The 19,878-nt window shown below is 29.9% G+C and overlaps 1 protein-coding gene across 1 annotated transcript; it reads left to right on the top strand.

Annotated features, from left to right (window-relative positions):
- Positions 1–2,174: 2,174 nt before the first annotated feature.
- LOC149055253 (uncharacterized) lies at positions 2,175–3,699 on the top strand. Its single transcript, XM_089229605.1, has one exon. It carries the CDS (start codon positions 2,575–2,577, stop codon positions 3,697–3,699), a length of 1,125 nt encoding a protein of 374 aa, XP_089085731.1. The 5' UTR covers positions 2,175–2,574.
- The last annotated feature ends 16,179 nt before the right edge of the window (positions 3,700–19,878 follow it).

Here is a 19,878-nt window from a genome sequence, read left to right as displayed (position 1 = left end):
AAGGATCAAAAAAAAAATTTGGAAAAAATTATGGTCTTTGAATACACAATGAAGTGTGCATTATGCATTTTTAAGAATAATTAATGAAATAAAAAAAAAAATTATAGTTAAATAATGATAAAATTATGTTTTTTAGTTGAACATGGTTAAAAAAGTTTGAATACTTTTGACAACAAAAATAAAAAAGAGCTATATTTTGAAAATAAAAATTGGAAAGGGGTATTGGCGCCCGCAGGCAAATGATTTTTAAGGATCAAAAAAGAAATTTGGAAAAAATTATGGTCTTTGAATACACAATGAAGTCTGAATTTTTCATTTTCAAGAAAAATAAATGAAAGATAATTAAATCATGACAAAGTTATGTTTTTGGTGGCAAGTGGCTAATAAAGTTAAAAAATCGTGTCCACAAAAGTAAACTATAACAATATTTTGAAAATAAAAATGGGAAGAGGATATTGGCGCCCGCAGGCAAATGATTTTTAAGGATCAAAAAAAAAATTGAAAAAAATTATAAACTTGGAATACATATTGAAGACTACACTATATATTTTCAACAAAAATAAATAAATGAAGGATAACTATATCATGATTAAATTATGTTTTTTATTGGAAAGTGGCTAATAAATTTTGAAAATTGTGTCCACAAAAATAAACTAGAGCTATATTTTGAAAATAAAAATGGGAAGGGGGTATTGGCGCCCGCAGGCAAATGATTTTTAAGGATTAAAAAAAAAATTGGGAAAAAATTATGGTCTTGGAATACATAATGAAGACTACACTATATATTTTCAACAAAAATAAATAAATGAAGGATAACTATATCATGATTAAATTATGTTTTTTATTGGAAAGTGGCTAATAAATTTTGAAAATTGTGTCCACAAAAATAAACTAGAGCTATATTTTGAAAATAAAAATGGGAAGGGGGTATTGGCGCCCGCAGGCAAATGATTTTTAAGGATTAAAAAAAAAATTTGGAAAAATTTATGGTCTTGGAATACATAATGAAGAGAGCACTATGTATTTTCAAAAAAAAAAAAAATTAATGAAGGATAACTATATCATGATAAAATTATGTTTTTAGTGGCAAGTAGCAAATAATGTTTAAAAATTTTGTCCAAAAATATAAACTAGAGCTATATTTTGAAAATAAAAATGGGAAGGGGGTATTGGCGCCCGCAGGCAAATGATTTTTAAGGATCAAAAAAAAAATTTGGAAAAAATTGTAACGGAGCCTAGTATATTACCAACATATAAAACGGTCCTTTTCAGGACCACCAATCACAAAACAGAATTTACAAAATACAATGCCACAAAGATTGAGGGGCGAATTTGAAACCCTTCTAGGCGTTGTATATTCCCAACAAATATGGCTATAGAAAGAGGAGATCGTGACGAAATAAAATATACCATCATAATAATTAAAACTCCAAAATTGACCAAATAGCGAGGCAAACCGTACCGACGGCAAACACAGTTACGCACGGCGGCACACCGGTGGTTTACGAGTCGGTACGGGAAATAGTATATATACCGATCACAGTAGCAGAGCAACATTCATTCTTCCGCCAACAATACTATCGTCAACAACTTACCAACGGCAGCGAAGACACTCGTCAAAACGGGGCGGCAATCGACGATCTTACCGACGGCAGCGAAGACACTCGTCAAAACGAGGCGGCAATCGACGATCATACCGACGGCAGCGAAGACACTCGACAAAACGAGGCGGCCACAGACGATTCTACCTGCGGCAGCGAAGCTACTCGTCAAAACGAGGTGACAACCGACGATTCTACGTGCGGCAGTCGACAGCGAAGGCACTCGCCCCAAGGCTACAATTATCCAGCGCAATTGCGGATTGGCCAACGCCAATAAGTCTTCTATGAACAAATTCCAGCGGCTTCATACGCGGGCTTGTTCATAGTCGGCTCACTTAAAAAGGCTCTTTTCAGAGCCATCAACAATTATAGTGCACCTACATAGGTTTCACTACCGGTTGATATTGAATCACGACTTATTAAAGTCCGTGTATAATTCAATATTACCCATTCAATATCATATACTTTTTATTTGTAAACAGATTTCCAATCTGTAAAAGTATATCGCGCCTCTACAGGCCTGATACCGCCCGCTGTGGTCCGCTTCTTTAAGCTAGCCCTGCGGCCCGGATATATCATGATACTTATTTATTATTTTATTTATTGTAAATTTCAATAAACATTTCTTAATTGTACAAAACTATGTATTATGAAATTATTTCCGTACATGGTACGTCAAAAGTTTGACGCACCGTGTCAGCTGGCGCCCAACCCGTGACTCGAAATCTTCACCAATCAGAACGACTATTCAAGAAGCAAGTTTACTAGTCGGTACGGCTGAAACATATACCCATAAATTGCCAGAACGACTATTCAAGAAGCAAGTTTACTAGTCGGTACGGCTGAAACATATACCCATAAATTGCCAGAACGACTATTCAAGAAGCAAGTTTACTAATCGGTACGGTGGAAACATATACCCGGTAACACTCAGTAAAATTAGGAATACAACAAATAGTTAATATTCATCATAATGAGTCCAAACCAAAGACAGAAACGTAACCAGGGCACGTCTGGAGGAGACACACAAATATTAGAAAAGACGCAACAATTAGAGGAGAAAATAGAAATACTGGAAGATACTGTGCAACAACTGCAGAAAAAACTAGAGACTATGGAAAATCAGTATGATGCATTAAGACAACTTATTAATGATACGGATACCAAAATATTAGTAACAACAGCACGACAGGAAAAAGATATCCAGAATCTACAGACCAATGTAACCACACTGCAGACTACAAAAAATGATGGCGTATTTATGAACACCAGCAATAGGTCAACGGTGGATATTATAGCCCCAACTTTTAGTGGAGAGAGCAAGACGGAACATCCAAAACAATTTCTGAAGGAAATACATACATACTTAGAACACAAACAAATCACCATCAGAAAAGAAAAAATGATAGTCATAGAAAATAACCTTCGTGGAAAAGCAGCAAAATGGTACACAATGATCAAAGACGCATCACTAGACGAAGTAACGTTCAATGAATTGTTCCTCAAGCATTTCTTTTCCGAAAACCATCAATGGGATATCTTTATAAAATGCACGGAAGCGGGAAAAAAACCGATTAAAAAGGACTTCCAAGAACATTTTCACCATTGGATGGCGGAATTGAAACACCTTGATTCACCCAAAATGAATGAAGAACAAGCAATTAATTTGATCACGAAACATTTTCCAATAGCCATTCAGGCGTACATACAAACGACAAAGGAAAAAAAATTTTTACCAATTTGGGAAAAATTAGGTGAGTTGGAAAATAACATAAAGCAAGAAGAGGAACCAGTTAAATATAATGAAAACCCAACTAAACAGATAAATACCAGGCAAAACAACACATACAATAGAACAACATACCCGACAAACAACCAAAATTATAAACATACTTCAGATGTACACAAACCATACACGCAGAGACCGGTACAGCACTATGGAGGTAACCGTAATCCCAACATCAGACAATTAACCATGGATCAACCAGAACTCGATGCTGACCACATAATTAGCGACAGGGAGGAGACGATTGAAGATATTGATAGGACAAAAAACTGGGAACAGGGGACTGTGGAAATGGATCAACCTCAGTCATAAACACCCTTGATCTAAAAGACATTACAAAGACAACAATGAAGAAAAAGCACCCACCAGACAAGTCATTAAATTTATTAAAATCAGAAGATTTAACAAGAGATGAAGACTTTGACGTGGCATTTACCAAAACACAACAATTGGGTTGTCCATACATAAAAACATCTATAAACAATCGAGAGTATGACATGTTAATCGATTCAGGAGCCGAAATATGTGCAATATCGGAGGAATACTACAATAATATAATACAAGATGACTCAAAGATACCAGTAATACCATTAACTGGACTTAGTATACATAATGCGATGGGCAACAAACCAACAAAAGTAACTAAGCAAATTTTGTTACCAATAGAAATAGGAAATGAACAAATACAGACACCATTCATTGTAATAAACAATTTGAATGAAAAAGGTATTATAGGCAGTGATTTTCTGGAAACAAATAAATCATTAATCGATTATGAAAAAAGACAGTTGACAATAAAAATAAACAACAATATGTATGATATACCATTTTCGGAAAAAGAAACAAAGCAACCCATGCATTTACGAGCAATATGCACACAGCCAATCACGGAACCATTAAACCAAATACAATTCAATACACTACCTGACCACATTCAAGAGAAATTAGATAAATTAGTACAACAATATCATAGTGTATTTCGGAATATCCCTGGTGAAATAAAAGGGTATGAATGTGTAATAAGATTAAAAGACGACAAACCAGTTAATCAAAGACCATATCCTATTCCGATCACGAAACGTGAAGCAGTCGAAAAAGAAGTTAAACGAATGTTGGATATGGGCATCATCAAACAATCAAGATCACCATATTCGGTACCAATTGTGCCAGTTTTTAAAAAAAATGGTGACGTACGATTATGCTTGGACGCCCGAAAAATTAATGAACAAATTATTCCAGACCGAGAATGTCCTATGACAATAGAAACAATATTCTCGAAATTTGAAAAAATAAAATGCATTAGCACGTTGGACCTCCGAAGCGGATATTGGCAAGTAAAGCTTGCAGAAAAAAGCATGGATCCGTGTTCATTTCTCATAAATGGCAGAAATTATTCATTCAAACGTTTGCCATTTGGACTCAATATAAGTGGGTCAGAGTTTCAAAAAAGCATGGACATTGTATTAGGCCCGTTATTACAATCCTTTGTAACAATTTATGTAGATGACATATTAATTACATCGGAAAACGAGAGTAGTCACTACGAACACATAAAAATGGTTCTCGAAAGATTTGAAAAATACAATGTTACCATCAACATTGACAAATGTCAATTCTTCAGAAAACAAGTATCATTCTTAGGGCACATAATTTCAACGGAAGGAATAAAAATGGACACTGACAAAATAAAAACGATTCAAGATTTTAAAACACCAAGCAAAAAGAAAGAAATACAAAGTTATTTAGGATTTTTAAATTTTTACAGAAAATATGTAAATAAGTTCGCACACATAATCGAGCCATTAATTGAATTGACAAGAAATAACGTGAAGTGGAAATGGGAAGAAAAACACCAACGAGCGTTTGAAGAATCAAAAAAGGCATTTTTGAATGACGTGATAATAATTTTTCCTGATTTCTCAAAACCATTATATATAAATACAGATGCGTCAAATGTAGCCATAGGCGGAGAATTATACCAAATACTAGATAACAATGAAAGGGCAACATTAGGTTACGCAAGCAGAACACTAAAATCACCTGAAACAAGATATACAACAACCGAAATTGAAGCGTTAGCTTTGGTATATTGTTGTAACAAATTTCGACAGTACATTGTAGGCCATAAAACTATTATACAAACAGATCATCATGCGCTTACGTTTATGAAGAGTTGCAGACTAACTAACGGAAGACTGACCAGATGGACGCTAGCTCTGCAAGAATATGATCTGGAAATACAGTACATCCCGGGAAAAGACAACATAGTGGCAGACACACTTACTCGTTATCCAAGGATTACCGAAGAACGAGAAGAAGTAAGCATATCAATTAATAAAATCAAAAAAGCAGAATACAGCGTGGAGTTAAGGAAATTGATTGAAAATTTAGCCAAGTTGCAACAGTCTGACATAAAACTAAAAAGAATAATTAATGCAAAAAACGAATATATGAAACTAAATGAAAACATAGTATTTGTAAAAGGCAAAACTGAAAATAATTGGCGAGTAGTTATACCAGGACAAATAGCAAACAGATTAACACAAGAAACACATGAAATTATGGGTCATCCAGGAAGGTACAAAACGTACCATGCATTAAAAGGAATATGCATATTCAAAAATATGCACAAAATTGCAGCCTTAATTGTAAGGAATTGCGACAGCTGCCAAAGAAGTAAACCCATTAATTACCAATCAAGCGGACCAACAAAATCTCACAAACCAAAGGCACCATTTGAAACTGTATCAATTGATTTAATGGGACCACTCCCGACTGGCCGAGGAGGAACTCATTACATTCTAGCGATATTAGACACATTTTCAAAGTTCATAAGATTATATGCACTAAAAAGGGCGTCCGCAAAAGCGATAATAAACAGACTTGAATTTGACTATATACCCAAAACGGGTAAACCTCAGTCAATACTTACAGACAACGGTACCCAATTTACGGGAAAATTATGGAAAACGAAACTCCATGAGTTAAATATTATAATAAAACATTCTACCAAGTATCACCCACAATCGAACCCGGTGGAAAGGTATAACCGAGAGATAGGTAGGTTGCTAAGAACTTATTGTTATGACCAACACACAAAATGGCCGAATTACTTAGAGAAAATAGAAAAGTGGATGAATAAAGTACGATCGGAAGTAACAGAAATGACTCCATGGGAAATAATTAAGGGAGAAATACCGAAACAACCATTAGAAGAAATAATAAACTTTCCCGAACAAGAGAATAAAGATAAAAAAAAAGAAGAAATAGTACAAATGGTAGCGTCCAGAATTAAAAAAAAGGCAGAAAAACTCGAATCAAAACAAAAAAATAAAAAAAATGTTAAATATGAGATAGGACAACATGTTTTGATAAAAAATCACGACTTATCTAATGCACAAAACAAAGAGATAAAAAAATTATTCCACATATTCAATGGACCATTCATTGTAACCAGAATAGTAAGTCAGAATACACTAGCCGTAAGAAATATTGACTCAGAGCGGGAAGAACTTGTCAACGTATCTGAAGTTCGCCCATACTACGGTATGGACAAACAAAACATCGATTAAATACAAAAAAACTTATCATAAGAAGCCAATGAGAGGTATGACAGCTTTGACAAATCAGCGGAAAGCATTTAACATACAATTAAATATATAAGAACGGTCGACAAAGTTATACTCATCAGTTTCAAAAATGGCACCAATAAATGCAGAACGTGAAAAGGCTAAACAAGAAGCAGCAGAAAAAAGAAAACAACTGTTAAAACAATTAAAAGAAAACAAAGAAAAGTTTAATGGATTAGCATTAATAACGGCGACTAAAATTCAAACATCAAGCTTAACTGTAAATAAGAAGGAAGCAGACAGACAGAAGACAGACTACATAAGTAAATGGGTAAGCAATGTAAATCAGGCCAGAAACATTGCTGAAACGCACTGGAACCAACCTTGGGATTGGAGATTTGTAACTGAAAAAACGTTGCACAAATATATCCCATTTGAGAAGAATATTAGCATATCACAAGCAATGGATCACATTACTAACAACCTTCAACGATATAATCCAGCACCAAAAATAATATCATCTCCGGATGAGGATACTCCTCTCTGGAATTTATCAAGAAATGCGATTCGACGGGCGTTATACAAGGCTTCAATCCGTAGGCGTATAATCCACGGTTCAACAAATTTGTCATCAGTTCATTCCAATTCCCCGGTGACAAATCTGGGGGGGGGAGTTGTAACGGAGCCTAGTATATTACCAACATATAAAACGGTCCTTTTCAGGACCACCAATCACAAAACAGAATTTACAAAATACAATGCCACAAAGATTGAGGGGCGAATTTGAAACCCTTCTAGGCGTTGTATATTCCCAGCAAATATGGCTATAGAAAGAGGAGATCGTGACGAAATAAAATATACCATCATAATAATTAAAACTCCAAAATTGACCAAATAGCGAGGCAAACCGTACCGACGGCAAACACAGTTACGCACGGCGGCACACCGGTGGTTTACGAGTCGGTACGGGAAATAGTATATATACCGATCACAGTAGCAGAGCAACATTCATTCTTCCGCCAACAATACTATCGTCAACACCTTACCAACGGCAGCGAAGACACTCGTCAAAACGGGGCGGCAATCGACGATCTTACCGACGGCAGCGAAGACACTCGTCAAAACGAGGCGGCAATCGACGATCATACCGACGGCAGCGAAGACACTCGACAAAACGAGGCGGCCACAGACGATTCTACCTGCGGCAGCGAAGCTACTCGTCAAAACGAGGCGGCAATCGACGATCATACCGACGGCAGCGAAGACACTCGACAAAACGAAGCGGCCACCGACGATTCTACTTACGGCAGCGAAGTTACTCGTCAAAACGAGGTGACAACCGACGATTCTACGTGCGGCAGTCGACAGCGAAGGCACTCGCCCCAAGGCTACAATTATCCAGCGCAATTGCGGATTGGCCAACGCCAATAAGTCTTCTATGAACAAATTCCAGCGGCTTCATACGCGGGCTTGTTCATAGTCGGCTCACTTAAAAAGGCTCTTTTCAGAGCCATCAACAATTATAGTGCACCTACATAGGTTTCACTACCGGTTGATATTGAATCACGACTTATTAAAGTCCGTGTATAATTCAATATCATATACTTTTTATTTGTAAACAGATTTCCAATCTGTAAAAGTATATCGCGCCTCTACAGGCCTGATACCGCCCGCTGTGGTCCGCTTCTTTAAGCTAGCCCTGCGGCCCGGATATATCATGATACTTATTTATTATTTTATTTATTGTAAATTTCAATAAACATTTCTTAATTGTACAAAACTATGTATTATGAAATTATTTCCGTACATGGTACGTCAAAAGTTTGACGCACCGTGTCAAAATTATGGTCTTTGAATACACAATGAAATGTGCATTATGCATTTTTAAGAAGAATATATGAAATAAAAAATGAAGGATAATTAATTCATGATAAAATCATTTTTTTTTAGTGGGGAGTGGCCAATATAGTTTAAAAATTGTCCACAAAAATAAACTAGAACTATATTTTGAAAATAAAAATTGGAAAGGGGTATTGGCGCCCGCAGGCAAATGATTTTTAAGGATCAAAAAAGAAATTTGGAAAAAATTATGGTCTTTGAATACACAATGAAGTCTGAATTTTTCATTTTCAAGAAAAATAAATGAAAGATAATTAAATCATGACAAAGATATGTTTTTGGTGGCAAGTGGCTAATAAAGTTTAAAAATTGTGTCCACAAAAATAAACTAGAGCTATATTTTGAAAATAAAAATGGGAAGGGGGTATTGGTGCCCGCAGGCAAATGATTTTTAAGGATCAAAAAAGAAATTTGGAAATAATTATAAACTTGGAATACATAATGAAGACTACACTATATATTTTCAACAAAAATAAATAAATGAAGAATAACTATATCATGATTAAATTATGTTTTTTATTGGGAAGTGGCTAATAAAGTTTAAAAATTGTGTCCACAAAAATAAACTAGAGCTATATTTTGAAAATAAAAATGGGAAGGGGGTATTGGCGCCCGCAGGCAAATGATTTTTAAGGATTAAAAAAAAAATTTGGAAAAAATTATGGTCTTGGAATACATAATGAAGAGAGCACTATGTATTTTCAAAAAAAAAAAATAAATGAAGGATAACTATATCATGATAAAATTATGTTTTTTAGTGGCAAGTAGCTAATAATGTTTAAAAATTGTGTCCAAAAAAATAAACTAGAGCTATATTTTGAAAATAAAAATGGGATGGGGGTATTGGCGCCCGCAGGCAAATGATTTTTAAGGATCAAAAAAAAAATTTGGAAAAAATTATGGTCTTTGAATACACAATGAAGTGTGCATTATGCATTTTTAAGAAAAATATATGAAATAAAAAATGAAGGATAATTAATTCATGATAAAATTATGTTTTTTAGTGGGGAGTGGCCAATATAGTTTAAAAATTGTGTCCACGAAAATAAACTAGAACTATATTTTGAAAATAAAAAATGGAAAGGGGTATTGGCGCCCGCAGGCAAATGATTTTTAAGGATCAAAAAAGAAATTTGGAAATAATTATAAACTTGGAATACACAATGAAGTGTGCATTATGCATTTTTAAGAATAATATATGAAATAAAAAATGAAGGATAATTAATTCATGATAAAATCATGTTTTTTTAGTGGGGAGTGGCCAATATAGTTTAAAAATTGTGTCCACAAAAATAAACTAGAGCTATATTTTGAAAATAAAAAATGGAAAGGGGTATTGGCGCCCGCAGGCAAATGATTTTTAAGGATCAAAAAAAAAATTTGGAAAAAATTATAACTATATCTTGAAAATAAAAATGGGAAGGGGGTATTAGCGCCCGCAGGCAAATGATTTTTAAGGATAAAAAAAAAAAATTGGAAAAAATTATGGTCTTGGAATACATAATGAAGACTGCACTATGTATTTTCAAAAAAAACAAAAGAAATATAATTTAATCATGATAAAATTATGTTTTTTAGTGGGAAGTGGCTAATAAAGTTTAAAAATTGTGTCCACAAAAATAAACTAGAGCTATATTTTGAAAATAAAAATGGGAAGGGGGTATTGGCGCCCGCAGGCAAATGATTTTTAAGGATCAAAAAAAAAATTTGGAAAAAATTATGGTCTTTGAATACACAATGAAGTGTGCATTATGCATTTTTAAGAATAATATATGAAATAAAAAATGAAGGATAATTAATTCATGATAAAATCATGTTTTTTTAGTGGGGAGTGGCCAATATAGTTTAAAAATTGTGTCCACAAAAATAAACTAGAGCTATATTTTGAAAATAAAAAATGGAAATGGGTATTGGCGCCCGCAGGCAAATGATTTTTAAGGATCAAAAAAAAAATTTGGAAAAAATTATAACTATATCTTGAAAATAAAAATGGGAAGGGGGTATTAGCGCCCGCAGGCAAATGATTTTTAAGGATAAAAAAAAAAAATTGGAAAAAATTATGGTCTTGGAATACATAATGAAGACTGCACTATGTATTTTCAAAAAAAACAAAAGAAATATAATTTAATCATGATAAAATTATGTTTTTTAGTGGGAAGTGGCTAATAAAGTTTAAAAATTGTGTCCACAAAAATAAACTAGAGCTATATTTTGAAAATAAAAATGGGAAGGGGGTATTGGTGCCCGCAGGCAAATGATTTTTAAGGATCAAAAAAGAAATTTGGAAATAATTATAAACTTGGAATACATAATGAAGACTACACTATATATTTTCAACAAAAATAAATAAATGAAGGATAACTATATCATGATAAAATTATGTTTTTTAGTGGCAAGTAGCTAATAATGTTTAAAAATTGTGTCCATAAAAATAAACTAGAGCTATATTTTGAAAATAAAAATGGGATGGGGGTATTGGCGTCCGCAGGCAAATGATTTTTATGGATCAAAAAAAAAATTTGGAAAAAATTATGGTCTTTGAATACACAATGAAGTGTGCATTATGTATTTTTAAGAAAAATATATGAAATAAAAAATGAAGGATAATTAATTCATGATAAAATTATGTTTTTTAGTGGGGAGTGGCCAATATAGTTTAAAAATTGTGTCCACGAAAATAAACTAGAACTATATTTTGAAAATAAAAAATGGAAAGGGGTATTGGCGCCCGCAGGCAAATGATTTTTAAGGATCAAAAAAGAAATTTGGAAATAATTATAAACTTGGAATACATAATGAAGACTACACTATATGATTTCAACAAAAATAAATAAATGAAGGATAACTATATCATGATTAAATTATGTTTTTTATTGGGAAGTGGCTAATAAAGTTTAAAAATTGTGTCCACAAAAATAAACTAGAGCTATATTTTGAAAATAAAAATGGGAAGGGGGTATTGGCGCCCGCAGGCAAATGATTTTTAAGGATCAAAAAAAAAATTTGGAAAAAATTATGGTCTTTGAATACACAATGAAGTGTGCATTATGCATTTTTAAGAATAATATATGAAATAAAAAATGAAGGATAATTAATTCATGATAAAATCATGTTTTTTTAGTGGGGAGTGGCCAATATAGTTTAAAAATTGTGTCCACAAAAATAAACTAGAGCTATATTTTGAAAATAAAAAATGGAAAGGGGTATTGGCGCCCGCAGGCAAATGATTTTTAAGGATCAAAAAAAAAATTTGGAAAAAATTATAACTATATCTTGAAAATAAAAATGGGAAGGGGGTATTAGCGCCCGCAGGCAAATGATTTTTAAGGATAAAAAAAAAAAATTGGAAAAAATTATGGTCTTGGAATACATAATGAAGACTGCACTATGTATTTTCAAAAAAAACAAAAGAAATATAATTTAATCATGATAAAATTATGTTTTTTAGTGGGAAGTGGCTAATAAAGTTTAAAAATTGTGTCCACAAAAATAAACTAGAGCTATATTTTGAAAATAAAAATGGGAAGGGGGTATTGGCGCCCGCAGGCAAATGATTTTTAAGGATCAAAAAAAAAATTTGGAAAAAATTATGGTCTTGGAATACATAATGAAGACTGCACTATGTATTTTCAAAAAAAAAAAATATATGAAGGATAACTATATCATGATAAAATGATGTTTTTTAGTTGCAAGTAGCTAATAAAGTTAAAAAATTGTGTCCACAAAAATAAACTAGAACTATGTTTTGAAAATAAAAATGGGAAGGGGGTATTGGCGCCCGCAGGCAAATGATTTTTAAGGATCAAAAAAAAAAATTTGGAAAAAATTATGGTCTTTGAATACACAATGAAGAATGCACTATGTATTCTCAAGAAAAATAAAAGTTGGATAAATAAATCATGATGAAATTATTTTTTTTTAGTGGCTAATAGCTAATATATAATTTAAAAATTGTGAACACAAAAATTAACTAGATTTCTTATAGTTTATTGAACAAATTATGATCAGAGGACGTATTATTTATTGTGATTGACATTAGTTCATATGATATACTGGTATAACACTTATACTCGTATGGCTTTAAAACCGTGATCCAAATTATGACAATATTAATCTGGTATATATAATATTCTAAGTATTAAGTATTCATTATAAAAGCTAAATATTTTAATATAAATGTAGTATTAATATTTTCCTCGTTAATTTTTAAATATTTTTCATTGTTATGTTGACAATTTCGAATACCTTGTTAGTTAATAGGAAAAGATCTATGCAAAGGTCACGACCAGTGATGATAGTCATCTATCATCACTTGAGCTCAACATACCATTGGCTATAGGTACCTAACCTAAACAACCTCCTTATGACTTAATTAACCATCTGCATGTCCGCGGGGAAGGCAGTGCCGTAGCCAGGGTTAGGATTTGGGGAGGGAAAAAGTGTATACAGTACTATACACTCAATACCCCTCGGGAAGGCTGACTACGACACTGGGTTTAATAAGTATCAATCTGAATGATCGTATAAAAACAAATGCTATTTGGGTTACGCGTGACAAACGGATGGTTAACTAGGACACTTTGAATAAAAAGATCCTTAGTTGATTTCCGATATAAGTGTTTACTTATCAAGTTGTTCTCTTGATTGTTAACCTCTTAGAAATAGCTCTTATTATAAGATGCTGAGCCTCTTGAAATATTTTTCTCCCTACTAGATTTTTAGGACTTCGGTGAAACTGATTCTTAGATAATATATTACCTATGGATAGAGCCATGCCCATTTTTTTTATGTATATAACTTTAAGCACATATTTATATGACGACGAGTGTCTGGCCGCGATGAGTGCATAAATAAGTATACGTGAGGGGAACTGTTGTTAACACATCCATAGTACATTCTATCAAGTCCTAATCAAAAATTGTCATATAAACTCGCAAGTATGATTGGATGTAAATTGTACAAGTAATAACTAATAATTTTTAAAGATTTATGTGTTTGTATTGTCTCCACCTTACAAAAGTCCTGTTGAAGAGAATGAGAGTGCGACATCCCCATTAAAGCAAAACAACTTTTGTAATATTATTACATAAATGGTGTAATATCTAAATTATTTCCTCTTCCAACATACTAAAATTATAATTATCATGCTTTTCTGGGCCCAAAAACGTCGGGTGGTACCATAATGGTAATTTTATATTTATTTTTATATGGTACCTAATAAAAACCACCCTATACACTAGAAATTGAATTATTACGATTTTGAATATTTTTTAAATGAAACGATCAAAAAAATGTTTACACAATCTTTTCTACAATAAAATATTATTATTTATTATTTCAACATAATATTTTGCTGTGTGATTGGTAATCTTTACTTCACTGTGTCTGTACATTTTTTGTGTCAATGATCAAGTGTCCAGAAGAAAATTAAATCATCTAAAATATCTCAAATTACATACTTTTTGTTAATTATTATTATTAAAAAGTTATAATATGAAGTATAATATCTCATATAGACTTAAACAATGTACAATTGGTTTCTTATTTTTTTTATTATTACATAATATACGTTTTTTTTTTAAACAAATCCTTCAGCAATTATATATCCATATTGCGTGTGTTTGTTTAGAAACACGTGAGTATGTGGGGTAAGGATTCGTCACTAAGAACCCAGGTGGTCACCCATCCAGGAGCTACTGACGCCAGGCGATGTTTGACCACGGCAAACCACCGCGCCACACCATACCCCAAAAAACAGTATATACGACTAGTGTGCAGTGCATATAGGTACCAGGCCAGAGGCAATTTTTTTGTTTTCAAGATATCAACTGCATAACCTGATTTTACTGTTTGGTTTTAAACACATGTAAATAAGTCTATGATTCATCACTAAGAACCCAGGTGGTTGCCCATCCAGGAGCTAGCGACGACAGTCGATGTGTTGACCTTTAGGTTCAAAATTTACTTTTTTTAACATATAGAAACCATATCTATTATATAAGATAATTAGTACTTGTGTACGTCTATTTTTCATCAAGTTCAAGAATGTTTTTTTATTTTTATAGCTAATAATAACAACAACACGTATGTCACTTAAAATATTGAATACCTAGGTAATAAATACATACGTGAACAACAAAAAATTTTTTTTCTCAAATCTTAAATTTAAAAATTCCATTAGACTAGTCGAAAAAGTGTACGATTAACACTAGTATAGATTCCAACACTCAACTAAAATAATACTTTAAAAATGATTGTATTTTTCAGAAAAATTAACTATCACCAGATCTTATTTCTTCTTTCCAGTATTAGAGATTTGGATTAATTTTAAAAAACTAGTAATATAAGTTGCTTTCAATTTCATAATGAAATTCTTTTAACTCTTAATCACCTTCAAAAGTTGTTTTTCTTTTATCTCGACAAATTACTATTACAAATTTTTATTTTAAAACATTTTATGTTTTCTAGAGCAAAGACTTTTAATGCATTTTATATATTTTTTCTTTTTTGTAAGCTTTATTGTATGCTTATTTCTAGGTTAGTAGTAGTACACAGCATATTTAAAAACTTATGTGATAAAATTCTAAATGTTTTAAGTGCATCTTTTGATAGCTTATCGAAAATCAAGCACTTAGGTAAATATTTTTTGGATCAAAATATAATTATATTAAATATGAAAGAAAATTGAGATTTTTACTAGCACTTTAATTTTTTTTTTTTTAATATATACAATAAATCATGTGTCTCAAATAACAGGGAGTACACTTTTTTGCTCATTAACCTGTAAATATCTTTAATTATTCTGTTTGTTGGACATCAAACTAGACAAATCATTCATAAATTCCTATATCACTTAAAATTCTTATAAGTCATGAATTTCTTCATTTTTTTTAAATGGAAATCCCTATTTTAAATATCATTTTTGGATATCATGAAATTCTCATACAAGGAAGAGCTCATCTGATCATACCAATCTAGTATGTCGGACTACCAAAAAAAAATTTAATTTTCAATAATTTACAAAATAAATAATGCCATTGTACACTATAAAAAAAACCAAATTTACTGGAGACCAAACCAAAAAACTAAGAAGTATAAATAAAATATAAATAATCACACAGAGATGTTTAGATTTAAATAAAATAAAAATATATTATAGTCCAAATGATGACTATTAATAAATAAAAATAAAATAAATATATTAATTTAATAACAAATAAAATTAAAATTATAGTCCAAACGATGACTAATAATAAATAAAATATAATCCAAAGAAGATTAATACATTTTTATAAAAGAATTAAACACAGAGAATATTTTTATATTCAAAAAAATTAAAATATATAGTCCAAATAATGACTTATAATAAATAAAGACCTAATAAATATATTAATATAATAACAAATAAAATTAAAATTATAGTCCAAATGATAACTAATAATAAAAAAATATCTAATTAAAATAATAACAAAAAAATTAAAATTATAGTCCAAACGATGACTAATAATTCATAAAATATAATCCAAAGAAGATTAACACATTATTTATAAAAGAATTAAACACAGAGATGTTTAGAATTTAGATTCAAATAAAATTAAAATATATACTCCAAATAATGACTTATAATAAATAAAATATAATCCAAAGAAGATTAATACATTTTTTATAAAATAATTAAACACACAGTTGTTAAGATTCAAAGAAAATTAAAATATATAGTCCAAACCATGACAAATAAAATATAATCCAAAGAAGATTAATTATACATTTTTTATAAAAGAATTAAACACAGAGATGTTTAGATTCAAATAAAATAAAAATATATTATACCTATATTATAGTCCAAATGATGACTAACAATAAATAAAGATAAAATAAATGTATTAATATAATATCAAATTAAATTAAAATTATAATCAAAGCGTTAAATAATAATAAACAAAATATAATCCAAAGAAGATTAATACATTTTTTATAAAAGAATTAAACACAAGGATGTTTAGATTCATTTAAAATTAAAATATTTAGTCCAAACGATGACTAATAATAAATAAAATATAATCCAGAAATGTTTAACACATTTTTTATAAATTAATTAAACACGTCATAGTTGTTAAGACTCAAATATATTATAACTATATTATAGTCCAAATGATGACTAATAATAGATAAAAATATAATCCAAAGAAAATTAAAACATTTTTTATAAATGAATTAAACACAGAGTTGTTTAGATTCAAATAAAATAAAAATATATTAGAACTATATTATAGTCCAAATGATGACTAATAATAAATAAAGATCAAATAAATATATTAATATAATATCTAATAAAATTAAAAAATTATAGTCAAAGCATTGAATAATAATAAATAAAATATAATCCAAAGAAGATTAATACATTTTTTATAAAAGAATTAAGCACAGAGATGTTTAGATTCAAATAAAATTAAAATATATTAGAACTATATTATAGTCCAAATGATGACTAATAATAAATAAAATATAATCTAAAGAAAATTAAAACATTTTTTTAAAAATGAATTAAACACAGAGATGTTTAGATTCAAATAAAATAAAAATATATTATAATCCAAATGATGACTAATAATAAATAAAATATAATCCAAAGAAGATTAAAACATTTTTTATAAATGAATTAAACACAGAAATGTTTAGATTCAAATAAAATAAAAATATTTTATAACTATATTATAGTTCAAACGATGACTAATAATAAATAAAGACTAAATAAATATATTAATATAATATCAAATAAAATTAAAATTATAGTCAATGCGTTGAATAATAATAAATAAAATAATTTAATCCAAAGAAGATCAATACATTTTTTATAAAAGAATTAAACACATAGTCGTTAAAATTCAAATAAAATTAAGATTATAGTCCAAACGATGACTAATACTAAATAAAACATAATCCATAGCTGACTTTTAACAAATAAGTCTGATTTATATAGAAAAGAAAAAAATAATGATAAAAAAATAAATTTCCAGAGATAACAACAACGATCAAATAACTGAAACAAACAACAAAGTTTACCTAACATAAGTTCATAATCATGGACAAAATGAATTTTTCAATAATATCAAACAAATGTTTCTTTTTCAAAAATAATATTGAAATATAAGATTTCACATTTGATATATCACATAAAAATGGTAAAGAAAACAGAGTATCAGACTGGCTACAATAACATAAATACAAACGATAAAAACATTGGAATCGACAAATCACTTAATTAGGTACGAATGTTTGACATAAATACATCATATACCAAAGATCAATTTTGCATTTACAACAAAAGCGATTAATGAACCCAAAGAAAATATAAATAAAAACATATTAAGGAATTCACGACAATTTGTCATAATAAATAACATATTATATTATCAACGATGCACACCATATTATACCAATTATAGCATTTTTTTTTCCTAATGCATGATTTTGAACCTTATTTTCCAATAGATATACTAATAGCAGAAAAAGCATGCCTTACAACATATAAAAATTATTAAAGAAACTAAACAAAATAAGAAATGAAATTCCACAAATACTAAACGAAAATATTATTTAGACAAAAGTCACGGAATAGTAAGCTTTAATCCAGGTGACCAAGAATTAATAAAATTTCCATTTTCACAAATAGGAAAAACGCTTAAATTAGCACAAAAACATAGAGGCCAATTTAAAATAATTTAAAAATAATAAATAAATATCAGAATTAAATTCTAAAGTAAAATTATACTTCGATAATAAACTAACTGAAAACATCATTCATGTTAGAAGAATAAAATCATATTATCACAAGTTAACCATACAACAAAAATACAAATTTAACATAATAACCAATTTAAATGTCATAATTTACAGATTTCTACAAGACTATAGGTACCTAAAAATAATACTAATAATCTAATTACAAATCAATGTTCAAAAACAATAAAATAAAAATAAAAATTTTTAATTTATAAAAATAATAAATGTAAGCTACAAGAAATTAAATGGATTATCCATTCAGATTCCAGATCATAATCATGAAATCCTTATACAAGGAAGGGCTCGTCTGATCATACTAAACCACTACAAAAACAAAATTCTAATTTTCAATAATTTACCAAATGAAAAATGTCATTGAACACTATTGCCACAATCAAGCAAATATTCCAAGAGTCTAAAGAAAAAGACAACAAAACATCAAATAAGAATAATACAATAGAGATTCTAATATCCAATCTCATACATATTAAGTACTTCATAAAAAGCTGTTCGATATTCTACTACCTACATACCTACAAGTTATCAAGATAAGACATTTATACGATAAATTATTAATTATGCCAGGAAACGCTAGATGCTAACTTCATAATAAATATAGACAACAATAACAACGTATACAAATATTAAAAGGCATCTTCACAAATCTTACTCAATTTATCTCGCGTATACAGAATGAAAATGAATTTAAAAAAAAAAAAAAACACTAAAGATAATAAATTTAAAGAAGACGTAGGTAACATTTCAACATTCAATCACAACATTCACAACAACAACAAAATGCCTTGATAAAACCAAAATCAAAAACATTCAATGAAACATCATCATACTAAACACAGGACTTAAAATATCGCTACTATACCTACCAAACTTTTGATTGGAGTATCAAAATATTAGCAAGACATTTTACTAATCTAACACAATGTTTCATGAATAAACAACATAACAATATATTCAAAAAAAAAAAAATACTCATGGGAAACAAAAAGTAGAAGTCTACGCCAATCACAAAAACAACAAAACCAAGTTGTATGGATACCACTAAAATATTTGTGTTAAAAGAATTTTAAGTCATATAGGAATTTATGATTGATTACAGGGTATAATTAAAGGGTAATGAGTGATAAAGTGTACCTACCCTGTTTTGTGGGACACATGGTATATATATAAACATATGATAAATGCATAAAATATTTAATTAAGTAATTTTTATAGTGTAATA

Source organism: Diuraphis noxia, unplaced genomic scaffold (assembly GCF_037042655.1).
Source record: "Diuraphis noxia isolate RWA-SAM2 unplaced genomic scaffold, SU_Dnox_SAM2 contig0005, whole genome shotgun sequence".
NCBI lineage: Eukaryota > Metazoa > Arthropoda > Insecta > Hemiptera > Aphididae > Diuraphis > Diuraphis noxia.
Note: the sequence above shows the minus strand (reverse complement) of the source record. Positions and strands in the feature narration are given on the sequence as shown.

Coding starts and splice junctions, on each gene's coding strand:
- LOC149055253 (XM_089229605.1), top strand. CDS start 2,575: ATGAGTCCAAACCAAAGACAGAAACGTAACCAGGGCACGTCTGGAGGA.